Genomic DNA, 18,167 nt, shown 5'->3' on the forward strand with positions numbered 1-18,167 from the left:
ATCATCAGCTTCCAGTCTTTTATGGTATGGCTATTCTTCAAGCCTCAAAGGCTATCTAACTATCAAAGTCAAGAATAAGACTCTATGTTCTCCTTTGCTGTGGTAAGTCTTGACCAATAAGTGGTGGCTTCTCATTGGCATAGTGGGACTTGTCTACTTTACTTGAGGAAGATGTCTCAGATGCTACACATTAGACTGTAGCTTTTTATACTCTTTTGTGGTCTTATGGTGGTGCATGATAACAATGAGTAACTACTCATACCTACGGCTAACTAAGTAAGAACACCAGTGTTCCTCAGAAACAACCTGGATCTGTTCCCGTCTGTGCCATCTGTAAGTCTGACCTTCACTGGCAGAAATGTATTTACTTTTTTCAGAAGTTAGAGGCCGTTTAAAAGCGGGCAACTAGATTATGGCAAGCAATGGAAGGCTTTCCATATGATGAGAGGTTGAAAAGTTGGATTTGTTTATCTTAGAAAAAAGATGTCTCAGAGGAGATCTCATTTATATGTATAAATACATGTGTGGTCAATACAAAGTACTGGCACATATTTCTTCCAAAGACAATACTAAGGGCCAGGGGGAACTCACTGTGAGTGGATGAAAGGCAATTACATCAGCTAGATAGGGAAGAGTTCTTAACAGTTTCAGCAGTCAGATTGTGGAATGCCCTACTACAAGAGGTAGTAATGGCAGATACTATTACAACTTTTAAAAAAGGGCTGGATGATTTCCTCAGTACATACAACATTGTCGGTTATACATGATTTAGTGACAAAATATGTAATTGGTGGAGGAAGGTTGAACTTGATGGACCTAGGTCTTTTATCAACCTATGTAACTGTGTAGCTACTTACTATGTAGCTATGAATACACTTAATTACTCTTAAATTCTCATACTCCTTTGTCAGTGACAATGACATTTTGTTGTCCTCTCATAAGCCTAAACATATTAACTATGCTATGACATAGAAAATACAAGATTTTTTTTTTTAATTATTTTTGCCTTTCAATGTTAGAAACATTTATGACATGAACTTTGTTGCCTGTTTTGTTATTAATGGAAAGCGGTTTTGTATCTATCTATCTATCTATCTATCTATCTGTTTCTCTTTGTCTATCAGTCTCTCTGTCTGTAAATCTTTATTTGGTTGTATGGTCAATGTAACATAGCGACATATTTCTATCCATAGAGATGAAACATCTGTTACCACTGGCATTCTTACTCACTATTAATGTTCTCGGTGCTTCGAAGTCAAGGCCCAATTTTGTACTGATAATGGTTGATGACCTTGGAATTGGAGATGTGGGATGTTACGGGAACAAAACACTCAGGTTTGATAATGTTTCTTCTTATCTATGTCACATTTTGTAAAGCTTACTCAGAAATAACCTAAAGATCATATTATAATAATAAAAAAGATGTTTTCTGATTTATCTATTAAACATTTGTAAAATATGGTTACTTTCTTTGATAAAGTAAATGGATTCATGTCAATCATAAAGTGGTTGAATAATGAAGTAAGGGTTTATTATGTTTCTGGGAAGAGGTTATGTAAATTATACTTTCATTTATTTTTCAGAACACCAAACATTGACAGAATAGCTGCAGATGGAGCCAAATTTACGCAACATATCGCAGCATCTCCATTATGTACACCTAGCCGAGCTGCATTCTTAACAGGCAGATACCCTGTGAGATCAGGTATATAATGATATTTTCTGGATATTCACTAAAAAAAAATCTTAGGAAATGATGTCCATTCATTATTAGTGTCATCTCAGCAGAAGGCAGCTTGCCATTTAAAGAGTCTATCACTCGCAAAATGCATTTTAAATGGGCTTTATTGTAGTAGGAGACATACAGTTGAAACCAGAAGTTTACATCCATTATCTAAAAAGACACATATGCATGTTTTTCTCACTATCTGACTTGAAATCAGAATAAACCTTTTTCGTTTTAGGTCAATTTGGAACCAAAATTATTTATAGTTGCCAAATGTCAGAATAATGAGAGAGAGCGAGAGAATGTTTTAATGCACTTTTATTACTTTCTACAAAGTCAAAAGTTTACATACATTTCATTAGTATTTGGTACAATTTGCCTTTAACCTCTATGAGTTGAGTCAAATGTTTTGAATATCCTTCCACAAACTTCTCAGAATAGCTGGCAGGAATTTCATTTCATTCCTGCTGACAGAACTGGTGTAACTGAGTCATGTTTTTAGGTCGCCTTGCTCGCACCTGCCTTTTCAGCTCTGCTCATAAATTTGAGATCAGGGCTTTGGTAATGGCCACTCCAAACATTGACTTTGTTATTCTTAAACCACTTTGTAACCAAGTTGGCAGTATGCTTCGGGTTATTGTCCACTTGGAAGACCTATTTCTGACCAAGTTCCTGGCTGATGTCTTGAGCTCTTGCTTCAGTATTGACACATAATCTTCATTCTTCCTGATGCCATCTATTTTGTGATGTGCACCAGTCCTTCTTGCAGCAAAACAACCCCACAACATGATGCTGCCACACCGGTGTTTCACAGTTGGGATGGTGTTCTTAGGCTTCAAATCTTCTCCCTTTTTCCTCCAAATGTAACAATGGTCATTATGGCCAAATATTTAAATTTTAGTTTTGTCAGACCTCAGGACATGTTTCCAAAAATTAAGGTCTTTGTTCATGTGTGCATTTGCAAACATTATTCTGGCTTTTTTATGTTTCTTTTGGAGTAATGTCATCTTCCTGGTAGAGTGGCCTTTCAGCCCATGTGGATACAGTACTTGTTTCACTGTGGATCATGACAGATTCTTACCAGCTTTTGTCAGCATCTCCACAATGTCTTTTGCTTTTGTTCTTGGGTTGATTTGCACATGTCTGACCAAAGCAAGTTCATCTCTGGTACACAGAAACTGTCTCCTTCTTGAACGGTATGATGGCTCGACATTCCGATCTTGTTTGTACTGCCTTATAATTGTTTGTAAAGATGAATAAGGCAACATCCACAGGTGTGTCTCTAATTAACTCAGATGTTGCCAATAAACCTATGGGAAGCTGCCAAAGACATGACCTCATCATATGGGCTGTCCCATACTGCTTAAATAGAGAGTAATAGGATGAGGGTTTCCAGGTCGCGCCAATGACGATCACATTAAACTGCTAGATTAATGTTGCTTTTTATTCCAATTACAGGTCTACGCGTTTCGGAAGGCACCCCTTCCTTTTTCAGGACCAGATGGCAAGAAAACATCAAATCTCAAATTTGATGAGATTTGATGTTTTCTTGCCATCTGGTCCTGAAGAAGGAAGGGGTGCCTTCCGAAACGCGTAGACCTGTAGTGATTTGATGTTTTCTTGCCATCTGGTCCTGAAGAAGGAAGGGGTGCCTTCCGAAACGCGTAGACCTGTAATTGGAATAAAAAGCAACATTAATCTAGCAGTTTAATGTGATCGTCATTGGCGCGACCTGGAAACCCTCATCCTATTACTCTCTGTTATCTGCCAAAACCGAGGGATCGCTGCTGTGACTCTGGACCTTCTACATACATGCTGTTATAGGAGTTGTGACTTTCACAACCCCTATAGGTGAGTAGTATCTCCCTCCATTTTCTCCCATTGTTACTTGGGTAAGACCCTATTGCGCCTCTTTCCTCCACAGTTTATTACCATACTGCTTAAAGGCATAGTCTTCTTAAGGAGGCATTACATTCTACGATATATCGTGCGATCGCTTGAGCGATCGCACCCGCCCCTGTCGTTTTTGCATCACAGGCATTTCGTTACCCGTGGCGCACAATGTCGTTAACCCCCATCACACGTACTTACCTCCCTAATGACGTCGCTGTGGGCGGCGAACATCCTCTTCCTGAAGGGGGTGGAATGTTCAGCGTCACAGCGACGTCACACAGCAGCTGCCCAATAGAAGCGGAGGGGCGGAGATGAGCGGCCGGAACACCCCACCCACCTCCTTCCTTCCTCATTGCTGGTGGGACACTGGTAAGCTGTGTTCGTCACTCCTGGGGTGTCACACGTAGTATACCTCAGGAACGACGAACAACCGGCAAGAAAAAGGAGGAACGACATTATGAAAATGAATGACGTGTCAACGAGCAATGATAAGGTGAGTATTTTTGCTCGTTAACACTCATTTGGAGGTGTCACACGCTACGACTAGAGTTGAGCGCGGTTCGCGGTTCTCCAGCTCGCGGTTCGAGTGATTTTGGGGGGTGTTCTAGATCGAACTAGAACTCGAGCTTTTTGCTAAAGTTTAATAGTTCTAGTTACGTTCGAGAACGGTTCTAGCAGCAAAATGCAGGGCTTTTTACAGCTACAGTGTGCAGGAGCCATCGCTGGCAGCCTGCCAGAAACTGGTAACCAAGATAAAGATCGGGTATCCAAGCAAAGCACTTTGGTTAGTAACCCGATATTTATCCTAGTTACATGTGCAGGGAGCCCCCCTCCTGCACGCGGCATGTACACACACACACAAACACTCACATTCACCTGTCCCCAGCCATGCAGTCCACGACACTGACGTCCTCAGCGCCACATGACCACGCTAGGCTCCACCCACTTTGCACTCCGCTGCCAGCACACATGGCTCCGCCCACCTGGCACTCTGCACATATGGTCCCGCTAGGCTCCGCCCACCTGGAACTCTGCACACATTACCCCGCTATGCTCCGCCCACCTGGCACTCTACACGCATCGTCCCGCTAGGCTCCACCCACCTGACACTCTGCACACATTACCCTGCTAGGCTCCGCCCACCTGTCACTCTGCACACATGGTCCCGCTAGGCTCCGCCCACCTGGCACTCTGCACACATTGCCCCACTAGGCTCCGCCCACCTGTCACTCTGGACACATTACCCCACTAGGCTCCACCCACCTGGCACTCTGCACACATTACCCGGCTAGGCTCCGCCCACCTGGAACTCTGCACACATGGTCCCGATAGGCTCCGCCCACTTGGCACTCTGCACACATGGTCCCGCTAGGCTCCGCCCACCTGGCACTCTGCACACATGGTGCTGCTAGGCTCTGCCCACCTGACACTCTGCACACATGGTCCCGCTAGGCTCCGCCCACCTGGCACTCTGCACACATTATCCCGCTAGGCTCCGCCCACCTGGCACTCTGCACGCATGGTGCTGCTAGGCTCCGCCCACCTGGCACTCTGCACACATCGTCCCGCAAGGCTCCACCCACCTGACACTCTGCACACATTACCCTGCTAGGCTCCGCCCACCTGTCACTCTGCACACATGGTCCCGCTAGGCTCCGCCCACCTGGCACTCTGCACACATTACCCCGCTAGGCTCCGCCCACCTGTCACTCTGCACACATTACCCCGCTATGCTCCGCCCACCTGGAACTCTGCACACATTACCCCGCTAGGCTCCGCCCACCTGGCACTCTGCACACATGGTCCCGCTAAGCTCCGCCCACCTGGCACTCTGCACACATGGTCCTGCTAGGCTCCGCCCACCTGGCACTCTGCACACATGGTCCCGCTGGCTCTGCCCACCTGGCACTCTGCACACATGGTCCTGCTAGGCTCCGCCCACCTGGCACTCTGCACACATGGCGCTGCTAGGCTCCACCCACCTGACACTCTGCACACATGGTCCCGCTAGGCTCCGCCCACCTGGCACTCTGCACACATGGTCCCGCTAGTCTCCGCCCATCTGGCACTCTGCACACATGGTCCCTCTAGGCTCCGCCCACCTGGCACTCTGCACACATGGTCCCGCTAGGCTCCGCCCACCTGGCACTCTGCACACATGGTGTTGCTAGGCTCCACCCACCTGACACTCTGCACACATGGTCCCGCTAGGCTCCGCCCACCTGACACTCTGCACACATTACCCCGCTAGGCTCCGCCCACCTGGCACTCTGCACACATGGTCCCGCTAGGCTCCGCCCACCTGCACTCTGCACACATGGTCCTGCTAGGCTCCGCCTACCTGGCACTCTGCACACATTACCCCGCTAGGCTCTGCCCACCTGGCACTCTGCACACATTACCCCGCTAGGCTCCGCCCACCTGGAACTCTGTACACATGGTCCCGCTCGGCTTACCTGCGGTGATGAAGTCCCGACCTCAGCGCTGTCACTGTTCTCCATGGCCGCCGCTTGTCACATCACCTTCTCTCGCTTCCGACCCGAGACTGACTAGCGGTGACGTCACGGGCCGCTCGCGATACTTGGCTGTGAAGATGATTGAAGTCAGTGTGCAGGAGATCAGCGCAGGTAATGTACCTAGCTGACAGCAGCACTTGTCATCCCCTGCAGTGACCTGGGCTGACCCATTGATGTTAGGTCAGGTCACTGCACTGCTCTCCCAGCCAATGGGGAACATCTTGCTCTTCATTGACTGGGACAGTGTGGATCGTCATGGGAACCCCTTGGATTACACCAGACCTGGATTTGTTTTTCTTTCTAATAAATTGGTGAAAGAGGGAATGTATTGGGAAGTGTTTTTTCAAATAAAAATGTGTTTGTCGTCTATTTTTTTTTATTACTGACTGGGTTGGTGATGTCGGGTATCTGACAGACGCCTGACCTCACCAACCCCAGGGCTTGGTGCCAGGTGACATTACACATCTGGAATTAACCCCATATATTACCCCGTTTGCCACCGCACCAGGGCACGGGATGAGCTGGGGCGAAGAACCAGGATTGGCGCATCTAATGGATGCGCCACTTCTGGGGCGGCTGCGGCCTGCTATTTTTAGGCTGGGGACCTCCCTAGTCTGAGAATATCAGACCCCAGCTGTCTGCTTTTCCTTGGCTGGTGATCCAATTTTGGGGGGATCCCTACGTGTTTTTTTTTTTTAATTATTTATTTAATTTAAAATAACAGCGTGGGGTGCCTCAGTTTTGGATTACCAGCCAAGGTGAAGCTGCCAGCTGTGGTCTGCAGGCTGCAGCTGTCTGCTTTACCCCAGCTGGCTACAAAAATAGGGGGAACCCTACGTCATTTTTTTTTTCATTTTTTTGGCTAAATACAAAGCTAAGCACCCCTTAGTGCCACATGAAAGGCACCAAAGGGTGCAAAATTACAAAATGCAGGAGAGTGGGACATTATGTGTCTTTCTGCCATTATAATGACAGAAAAGACTGATATGAAGTGCACAAGCACTGTAAAATCACCAGAGCGCTCTACGCTGTGAAAAGCAGTAGAAAATGGCACTAGAGTGAACATGTGACCGCCTCATGTAGGTTGAAGCTATGGATCCTGGGTAAATTTATGTATTTTCCCTCCTTCAATTTTTTTGCAGTACGCAAAAAAAGCAGACGGCACACGGATGACAAACAGATGACATACGGACCGTCTACGGAACGGAAACGGATGCCACACGGATGCACCCGTGAAAAAAAATGGACCTTTTTTTGCAGACCGCAAAAATGGATCGGTCGTGTTAATGTAGCCTTATTCTGATCTGCCGTTTATAAACAGCAGGCAGAAATAAGTGAATAGCGCCTCCCAGCATCACAAAATCTCCGGGGTTTCAGGCGTAGCTGAGACCCTGGAGATCCTGATTCAGGACGGTTTTACCGGTCCCCGCTCACGTGATCACAGGTATACACCGTACACCGATGATCACGTTACAGTAAATGACAGTGTCGGTAAAAAATTATTTATCTCCCATCTGGCATGAACAAACATGTTAAATCTCCTACCCGGTCCCCTCCGGTCCCCCGGTGTCGCCAAAGTGCCCCCCCCTGATGCCCTCCCAGAAATCCAAGATGGCCACGTGCACAGCAGCGCGCCGGCCGTATTCACCCTACTCCTCTGATTTCTGTCGCATGTGCCATGACACATGCGACAGAAAACTCCTCCCCAGGCCCTGCCAGGTCACCCCCTATTATCCCACCGGTGTTCCCCAGTGTCCCACGGTACCTGTGCAGCGTTGATTCCCCGCGGCCCTCTCCTTCACAATAGACGCTGCCGCATGCACAGAGCGGCTGTCAGCTCAACTTCCTGTGTTCAGACACAGTGAGTGGTGGTTATGCATCTGTAAGATAAATGGGCGGCACGGTGGCTCAGTGGTTAGCACTGCAGTCTTGCAGCGCTGAAGTCCTCGGTTCAATTCCCACCCAGGACACCATCTGCAAGGAGTTTGTATATTCTCCCCGTGTTTGCGTGGGTTTCCCCTGGGTACTCTGGTTTCCTCCCACACTCCAAAGACATACAGATAGGGAATTTAGAGTGTGAGCCCCAATGAAGACAGTGTGTCCAATGTATGTAAAGCGCTGTGGAATTAATAGCGCTATATAAATGAATAAATTATTATTATTATTATTGCAATGCCCTGCTCATGAGGTAAGGAACATAGTTGATCAGGAGAGCTATATACTACATTTCCAAATGGAGGCATTTGATTTTATAATTGCCCTGCTAAACGACTACCAAACATGAGAATCCATTATACGCCACAAGAAAACACATCTAAATAGCGAGCTCTGTTGTTTAGTATTCATTCAGCTGGATAACTGGACTTAAAGGGGTATTCCATCTCCAAGATCCTATCCCCAATATATAGTAGGTGGAATAGCAATAATATCAGCAAATACCAATATTTGGAAATGTAGAATAGTTCTCCTGATTAGGCATGCCCTTACCTCATGAGCAGGGCATTGCAGCTTTGGTAGCAACCGTTACGACATGGACACTGCTGCTGTGGAGCCGGGGAGAGTGGGTGCAGATTCATTGCACCCACACTCCTCACATGGAGGGTCTGCACTCCTAGAAAATGGGGGATATGTTCCCCTTTTTTCCTTACAATAAATTTGTGAAAGAGGGAATGTTTTGGGGAGTTTTCTTTCAAATAAATTTTTTTTGTCGATTTTTTTTTGTTAGTACTGACAGTTTGTGATGTTGGGTATCTAATAGACGCCTTGACATCCCAAACTGCTGGGCTTGATGTCAGGTGACTTTACAACTAGTATCAACCCCATTTTTTACCCCGTTTGCCACTGCACCAGGGCACGGGATGAGCTGTGGTGAAGCGCCAGGATTGGCGCATCTAGTGGATGCGGCTTGTCTGGGGTGCCTGTGGCCTGCTATTTTTAGGCTATGAAGGCCCAATAACTATGGACCTTCCCACCCTGAGAATACCTGACCACAGCTGTCCGCTTTACCTTGGCTGGTGATCCAATTTGGTAGGGACCCTACTTTTTTTTTGTAATTATTATTATTTATAAAATAATTATAAAAAAAGAGCCTGGGGTGACCTCCACATTGGATCCCCAACCACGGTAAAGCTGCCAGCTGTGGTTTTCAGGCTACAGCCGTCTGCTTTACCCTAGCTGGCTATCAAACATGGGGGGACCCAACATCATTTTTTTTTAACTATTTTTTAAATAAATAATGGGCTTCCCTGTATTTTGATTGCCAGCCAAGGTAACGCCAGGCAGATGGGGGTGGCAACCCATAGCTGTCTGCTTTATCTGCACTGAGAATCAAAAATACCACGGAGCGCTACGTTATTTTTTTTAAAGATTTATTTTTACAGCACTGTCATGTCAGGCAATCAAAATACAGGGAAGCCCTTTTTGTTTTTAGTTATTTAAATAAATAATTAAAAAATATATATATGGGCTCCCGCTGCATTTTTTGTATTGCTAGCTAAGGGTAATCCAAGCAGCTACTAGCTGCTAACCCCCACTGCTTGGTGTTACCTTCACTGGCAATGGAAAATCCAGGGAAGCATTTTTTATTTTTTTGCCAAAAAACTACAAAAAAAATTACGTACACTTCGCCATATTTTTGTATGCTAGCCAGGTACAGCAGGCAGGTACGGGCTGCCCGTAACCGCCAGCTGCCTATTTGTACCCGGCTGGGAACTAAAAATATAGGGAAGCCCTTTTTTTAATTAATTCATGAATTTTATGAAATAATTAAAAAAAAAAAAAAAAAAAAAACGACGTAGGCTTCGCCCCATTTTTGTGTCCAGCCGGGTACAACTAAGCAGCTGGGGATTCGAATCCACAGCACAGGTTAGCCTGAGGTTTCTGGGCCCCTCTGCTGCGAATTGCAGTCCGCAGCCGCCCCAGAAAATGGCGCTCTCATAGAAGCGCCATCATCTGGCGCTGTATCCAACTCTTCCAACAGCCCTGGAGCTGGGTGGCTTGTTGGGTAATCATGAGTTAATACTGGCTTTGTTTTACTAGCCAGTATTAAGCCAGAGATTCTTAATGTCAGGCACGTTTGACCCAGCCATTAAGAATCTCCAATAAAGGGTTAAAAAAAAAACACACAGAGAAAAAATACTTTAATAGAAATAAATACACAGACACATTAGAGACTCCATCTTTATTACCCCTTGTCAGCCCTCCACGATCCTGCTCTTCTGTCTTCTTTCCCTTTCAACACATGCAGCTCTGTCTGCTCCATCAGACAGCACAGCTGCATGGGGGAAGACGCTGTGCTCCGTGCAGAAATCACTCTGTGAGAGTGACCACAGGCTCCCGGCTGTAAGCGGTGGCACGGGTTGCCATAGCAACGCTGCTCTGATCACGTGATTCCGGTGCCGCTGCGTGCTGGTAGCGGGACATCCCCGTCACCGCTACCAAGCGCGTTGCTATGGCAACGGTGATCTCCGTGATTGACCGTCTGTGTCAGCCGGTCAGGAGCCGGCTTCTGCAGACGCTGGTAACTACGGTAAACATCGGGTAACCCAGAAGCCCTTTCCTTGGTTACCCGATGTTTACCGTAGTTACCAGCGTCCTCCGCTCTCTGCCAGTGCCAGCCCCCTGCACACATAGCCAGACTACACATCGGGTTAAATTAACCCGATGTGTACTCTGGCTAGGAGTACAGGGAGCCAGCGCTAAGCGGTGTGCGCTGGTAACCAAGGTAAATATCGGGTTGGTTACCCGATATTTACCTTAGTTACCAAGCGCAGCATCGGTTCCACGCGTGCTGCTGGCTGGGGGCTGTGGTCACTGGTTGCTGGTGAGATCGGCCTGTGTAACAGCTCACCAGCAACCCGTGTAGTGACACTCCAGCGATCCCTGCCAGGTCAGGTTGCTGGCGGGATCGCTGGAGCGTCGCTTAGTGTGACGGTACCTTAAGGGAACGGGGAAGCAGAGCGGGGAGTCGAGCTAGACCATGTCGCCGGTACACGGCAATACACAAACGTGCACCGTGTAACAGAGAGATGCAATGACAGGTCCTACATGACGCGTCATAGTCATGTGACCAGTCTGAAGCCAATGAGATAACAGGCACGTCACTGGTCACATGGCTATTTTTCACATCACGATAGGTCCTGCATCACTGCTGGCAGTGCTGGTTACCGGGAGGATTCAGCGATCATCAGATGGAATAGCGGCAGAAGACAGAGTGCAGGAGGGATCGCGGGGACCGGTAAGTGTTATGGCAATGTTTATTAACTGTATGTGTACATTTATAATGTGTTTTTATGTGTTTGTGATTGCCTCCTATTGTTTCCTATGCGGTTCGAGCGGTTCGCCGAACCCGTTCGCCGAACCGAACTCGAACGAGACCTCCGTGGCGAACCGAACTTGAGCTGAACCACGGCCGGTTCGCTCATCTCTAGCTACGACATCTCTAATGATGCCAGATGTGTGTCACAAATTCCGTGACCTTAGATATATCGTAGCGTGTGATGGGGCCTTAAGTGTATGTAAACTTTTGACTTTGCAGAAAGTAATAAAAATGTCTTAAAACATTCTCTCTCTCTCATTGTTCTGGCATTTGGCAAATATAAATAATTTTGGTTCCTATTAACCTAAGATGGGAAAGGTTTATTCTGATTTCATTTTAGATAGTGAGAAAAAAATGCGTATGTGTCTTTTTATATAGTGTATATAATATTTTTGCTTCAACTGTAGCTCCTATAAAAATCATACTAACTTTGGAGCAGTAAATGGTGAGGTGCCTGAGAAAATTTATTTTAATTTGTATGCAAGTAAGGTGCACCCTTAGCATAGCCAAGAATTCAGTGCACTGTTATGCCTCGACCTCAGCTGCATATTGAGGATTTTAACACACTTCTGATTGACAGTGTGATTGACAGTGCTCGCTTTCCAATGCTACCATTATGAGTGTGCTTGCTCACTGACACTGCTTGTGCCTGGAAATGCTCACACACAATGACACAATACTGCTCTTGACTTCTTTCTGCTGACACCAGTCTCTACACTAATACATCTAGAAGCTTAGGGAGCGGCTTCAGAGAAGAGAAACTGGAGAGGAAATGCATGCATCTCCTGAGTTTACGCCATCATTTGATAGGTGATTATCCCCACTGTCACCAATCAAAATGACAAAAGCGGTGAAAGGCCATTTAACTGAATTCTTATACCACCTCCTGCAGATGTTGATGTGAGGTGTATAAGCAGCACTGTATCACAAGAGATATTGTTGTTCTGGTATCTATTAGATTGAAGACTCAAGTTCAAATAAGAAAACTGTTTGACCTCTGTCATTTGACAAGCTTAGGCTATGTGCACACAGTGCGTTTTTCTCGGCGTTTTTGCGCGTTTTTCGGGTGCGTTTTTGGCCTCAAAACTGCATGACTTTGCTTCCCCAGCAAAGTCTATGAGTTTTCATTTTTGCTGTCCCCACACAGCGTTTTTTTTCAGCTGCGTTTTTGTGGTGACCACAAAAGCGCAGCATGTCAATTATTCCCGCGTTTTTCACTGCGCTTTTCATCCATTGAGTTCAATGGGATGTTGAAAGACGCAATGAGAAACGCAAATAGCTGCGTTTTGGTGCGTTTTGGTGCGTTTCTAAGACCAAAAACGCAGCTATAAACGCAGGAGGTGGGTAGTAAAGTGACGTGTACAGGAAGAGGATTCCTTCTGTCAGTATATACAGAAGCGTGAATCCTCCCGGTACCGTCACTGCCGCTTCCACCTCCGGTCCTGTGCATGTTTGCTGCCGTGCAGCGTCATGTCTGGGCGGGAGGTGGAAGCGGCTGCAAAAACAAAAGTTAATAGTAGAAAAAAAAAAAAAAAAGTTATACTCACCTGTCTGCAGCCTCCCGGTGCCATGCCCGCTCCCATCTCCTCCCGGTCCCGCCGCTCTGGCTGTGTGCAGTCTCCCCGGGTGCGTATGCCTGCAGGATGCAGGACCTGGCGATGGATCACCTGATGCAGTCACCTGACGCATCAGGTGATCATAAGTATCGCGGTGACGCGGGCGCCCGGCCGGTATCAGCGGATGCGTCAGGAGACTTCATCCCTGATTACCAGCAGCTGCTGCAGCGATCGGACAGGATCAGACTCCCGCCCCATCGCTGCATGAGCTGCCGATAATCAGCACATAAGTGAGTATTATTTTTTTTTTTTTGCACCGATGCATCTGCTGATTGTATAATCGGCTTTTATACAATCAGCTGATGTGTCATGTGATTCAGGCACTTGAAGCTGACACATCATCTGATTGCTTTGCCTTCCAGCAAACCGATCAGATGATATTGGATCCGGATTGGACGGCGTGGGACCCTGACCCAGGATTACTGCGGAGGGGGGGTTCTTTATTTCAATAAAGATGGAGTCACTAATTGTGTTGTGTTTTATTTCTAATAAAAATATTTTTCTGTGTGTTGTGTTTTTTTTTTATCTTTACTAGAAATTCATGGTGGCCATGTCAATAATTGCCGTGACACCATGAATTTCGGGCTTAGGGCTAGCTGATAATATACAGCTAGCCCTAACTCCATTATTACCTAGCTAGCCACCCGGCTTCAGGGCAGCTGGAAGAGTTGGATACAGCTCCAGAAGATGGCGCTTCTATGAAAGCGCCATTTTCTGGGGTGGCTGCGGGACTGCAATTCACAGCGGGGGTGCCCAGAAAGCATGGGTACCCTGCACTGTGGATTCCAATCCCCAGCTGCCTAGTTGTACCCGGCTGGACTCAAAAATTGGGCGAAGCCCACGTCATTTTTTTTTAAAATTATTTCATGAAATTCATGAAATAATTTAAAAAAAAAGGGCTTCCCTATATTTTTGGTTCCCAGCCGGGTACAAATAGGCAGCTGGGGGTTGGGGGCAGCCCGTACCTGCCTGCTGTACCTGGCTAGCATACAAAAATATGGCGAAGCCCACGTCATTTTTTTTGTTTGGGGGGGCAAAGAAATCCTGCATACAGTCCTGGAAGGAGGATGCTGAGCCTTGTAGTTCGACAGCTGCTGTCTGTTCTCCTGCATACACTATTGGATGGAGGATGCTGAGCCTTGTAGTTCTGCAGCTGTCTGCTCTTCTGCATACACTAGTGGAGAATGAAGAACACATTGAAGAAGGAAATGACATCAGACCTTTTTTTTTTTTGTTCACTGATAAAAAACGCATAAGGACGCAGTGAGCAAAAACGCAGCAAAACGCAGCAAAAAAACGCACCAAATCGCGGCAAAACGCGTGCGTTTTTTGCCGCGTTTTTTTGACGCAGGTGCGTTTTTGTGCGTTTTTAGCGGCCAAAAACGCACAAAAACGCAGCGTCAAAAAAACGCAGTGTGTGCACATACCCTTACAGTGGTTGAACTATTTAGGCACTCGTGTTGTCTTTGACTGGACAATAGATCTCAGAATCAGTAATTTGCATAAAGCATGAGATATCATATGTCTCTTGATCAAATGATCAGATGGCCATAGATTCATCTATGGCAGGGGTATACAATCTACATCTTGATGGCCAGTTGCAGCTCTTCATACCTTTTTGTGCAGCTCTCAACTATATGTTTACAGAGATTCATGACAGTCAGTGTTTTGTGGCTGCTTAAATGTATTTCCCATGTTAAAGAGTAGAGAAGCATCAGGTAGCACCTTACGGAGAAGCAATTATTAGTGGTGAAGTGTGACCATGTTAATATGTAGGCAACCAGTAGATAAAGTATTAGTGCTGCCATAATCATTGCACTTTATTGGAGAAGGAAGCACTTGACTTTGTCAGCATCTCACATAAATTACTATGGAGAATGCTGAATCCATGGTCTCCTTCTTTTTGTATAATGAACAAGAGAAAATACATTTTCTCCGCCTCATCCGTGAGAGTTATAGAAGTGGAATAAACACCTATTAGATAATTATGTTGTGATGTTTATGATGTTTTTTGTGGCCCATAGGTATTGTTTAATCTGACAATGTGGACCTGAGACCAAAACATTATAGGCATCGCTAATCTATTGGCTTCATTTGTTGAGGACTTAACAATGTGAGCTTGTTTCAGCCTTTAAAAGGGAGCCTAACAGCTGATACATGCAGCCTGATCCACAGGCAACATGTAATAGACATTAACTGCATGATTTTAGCCATATACAGTATTTTTTACTTTGAAACACTTCGGCTTTTTAGAGAAACACATAGTGTAAAAGCCACTAGGAACTGAGCGAAGACTAGTCGGTGGCTTCTCCCACCCGCTGTCCTGGAGTGACAAGTCTCTCTCTTACGTAAAAACCTATCATTGAAGGGGAGCAGGCATGGAGAAGCCTATGTAAACATGCTTGTCCAACTAGACTGTTGTGTAGCTTAATCCCTAGTGGCTAGTAACCCCTTCACCACCCTGTAGTGTTCCATTTTTGTTTTTCATTTTTCCCTCACCTTCTTCCAAAAGCCATAATTTTTTTATTTTTCTGTCAATATACTGTAGCTATATGAGAGCTTGATTTCTGTGGGGTGAGTTGCATTTCTGAACAACAGCATTCATTCTGTCACATATTGTAACTGAAAACAGGAAAGGAATTCTAAGTGCTGTGAAATGGCAAAAAAAGTTAGAGAGAGAGAGAGAGTGAGAGAGAGAGAGAGAGAGAGAGAGAGAGAAAGAAAAAAAAAAAAAGGTGCCGGATCGTGCACCCCGAATCCCGGGTACTGGTCGGACTCGGATCGGGCTCTCAAATCGTGCAGATCCGGATTTTGCGGATCCGCTCAACACTAATCGCGTTGTCAAAATCTGTCAGTGCAATTTAATGGGCCGTATTGGGATTGTGCTGTTCCCTTTTGCCATCGGCGAGCCCTGTGTTACCATGGGGGCATGGAGTTAGCTGATGACTCTTAACGCTACCATGACTTACTTCCTGTGAGAGCCGGAGAAGTGTCGGCATTCACAGGAACACTGCATTTCTGCTGATCAGAGCGATACTCCAGCAAGTGATCAAACTGTGCAGTGATAAAGTCCACTTGTGAGACTAGTAAAATCAATAAAAAAGTTTTAAAAGTTATGAAAAAATTAAAAAAACCTAAAAGTTCAAATCCACCTCCTTTTGCTCCATTGAAAATAAAACAGTAAAAAAATAAAATAAAAATAAATTAAATAATAATTGATTTAATTGGTACACGGTGTAGCAACAAAAAATCCCCCAAAAAACCTGTTTTTTAGTTGCCGCAACATTGCGTTAAAATGCAAGAACAGGCAATCAAAACATGGCATGTATGTAAAAATGGTATTATTAAAAACGTTAGCTTAAGACTCAAAAAATAATCTGTCACTGAGCTCCAAATCCCAAAAAATGAGAATGCTATTGGTCTGGTGACAAAAGTGCTACTCTTTTTTGGATAAACTTTTGTATTTTTTTCACAACTTAGATAAAAGTAAACCTATATATGTGGTATTTATGAACTTGTACCAATGTGAGGCATAATACTGACACATCAAATTTACCATATAATGAACATGGTGAATAAAAGATGCCAAAAACAATCATGCAATTGCACTTTTTTTTTAAATTTCACAGCTCTTTAATTTTTTCCCCATTTCTCAGTACACTATATGGTAAAACTAATGCTTTCATTTAAAATTAAAACTCATCCTGCAGAAAGCAAGCCCTCATGTGGCTATATAGTTTGAAAAATGAAAAAGTTGTGTTTCTTGGAAGAAGGGGAAGAGAAAATGAAAAACGAAAAATCGCCGGAGGTTGAAGGGGTATATTCTAACATTTTTGGGTAGTTGCGATGATTTAATTGCCTCTTTTTGCATTTTTAGTAAAATTGCAGCGACCAAAAAAAATAATTCTGGCCTTTAGATTTTTTTTTTCTTGCTACACCCTTTAACGGTCAGATTAACTTATTTTATAATTTAATAGAGCAGGGATTTCTGAATGTGGCGATACCAATTATGTGTATTTTTTTTTACAGTTTTTGGATTCTTTTATTTTCAAAAGGGCGGTGATTTAAACTTTTGTGGGTTTTTTTCATATTTTAAAATACTTTATTTTACACTTTTTATTGATTTTGAAAGTACCCTTGGGGTTCTTGAAGCTTTTACTGTCCAATTGCTTTGCCTTTCAGAGTAATGCTTCAGCAACCATCTGATCAACAGAAATGCCGAGCTCACAAAAACTATGTCATGACAGTGGCAGGGGCCATCAGTTGATCCTCAGCTGTCATCACTACCCATTAGTGCCCTTCAATTGCATTATGGGGCTGCTGATAGTGGCGGGGAATAACACGCTCCCTCATGGAGTGCGTTAATTTCTGCTGTCAGAATTTGAGAGCGGGATTTAACTAGGTAAGAGACGCAGATGGATCGTTAGCGGCACATGTCGGCTGATCAGATTAGCTGACATGTGCGGGAAAAAATGTGAGCTCACTGCGCGAGCATGCATTAAAGGGAAAGACGTGGCCTTGGATGTGCAGGTACGTCCAAGGTCATGAAGGGGTTAAATTATGTAATGAAAGTATGAATTGGCATTGGCAGCATTGATCAGCTGTCAAGTTCCCAATACAATATATTTAAAATCTTTCCCAAAGTGCCCAGAGAGTCTTCTAAAATTAAAAAATAAAATTGAAAAAAAATAAATAAATTATATATATATATATATATATATATATATATACGTACAGTATATATAATCAACTAACTATTTAATCATTTCATTAATGCAGATTATAACTTTAGGATAGATATACTACAAATATAGAAAAACTCTATTACTTCTGCACTCAGTGACTGTTATATACTATCGCTGGGTCTTACAGGTAGAGGTCAACTGTCCAAACAGTTGATGTAGGTGGTGTGACAGCATAGGTAATAATTCTTCTTGATGGCACTAAGACTTTGATAGTCATATGGATAAAAGGCTCAGAATTCTCTCAGAGAAGGATTCATTACAGCTTGTAGGGGCTGAGAACAAGAGATATCTTCTGTCCTCTAGCTATATAACAAAAAATTCACAGCTTGATTGGAAGGTGTTGTAGAAAATTTA

The 18,167-nt window shown here is 44.8% G+C and overlaps 1 protein-coding gene across 1 annotated transcript in view; it reads left to right on the plus strand.

Moving 5' to 3' along the window:
• STS (steroid sulfatase) overlaps positions 1-18,167 on the plus strand; it is a 361,556-nt gene that overhangs the window by 56,115 nt on the left and 287,274 nt on the right. Inside the window, exons 3-4 of the mRNA XM_075335482.1 lie at positions 1,194-1,335; positions 1,584-1,705. Of these exons, the coding sequence (XP_075191597.1) occupies positions 1,196-1,335; positions 1,584-1,705 (262 nt within the window). The 5' untranslated portion in view covers positions 1,194-1,195. The remainder of the gene's footprint in view (positions 1-1,193; positions 1,336-1,583; positions 1,706-18,167) is intronic.

The sequence above is a fragment of the Anomaloglossus baeobatrachus genome, chromosome 2 (genome assembly GCF_048569485.1).
Source record: "Anomaloglossus baeobatrachus isolate aAnoBae1 chromosome 2, aAnoBae1.hap1, whole genome shotgun sequence".
Taxonomy (NCBI): Eukaryota; Metazoa; Chordata; class Amphibia; order Anura; family Aromobatidae; genus Anomaloglossus; species Anomaloglossus baeobatrachus.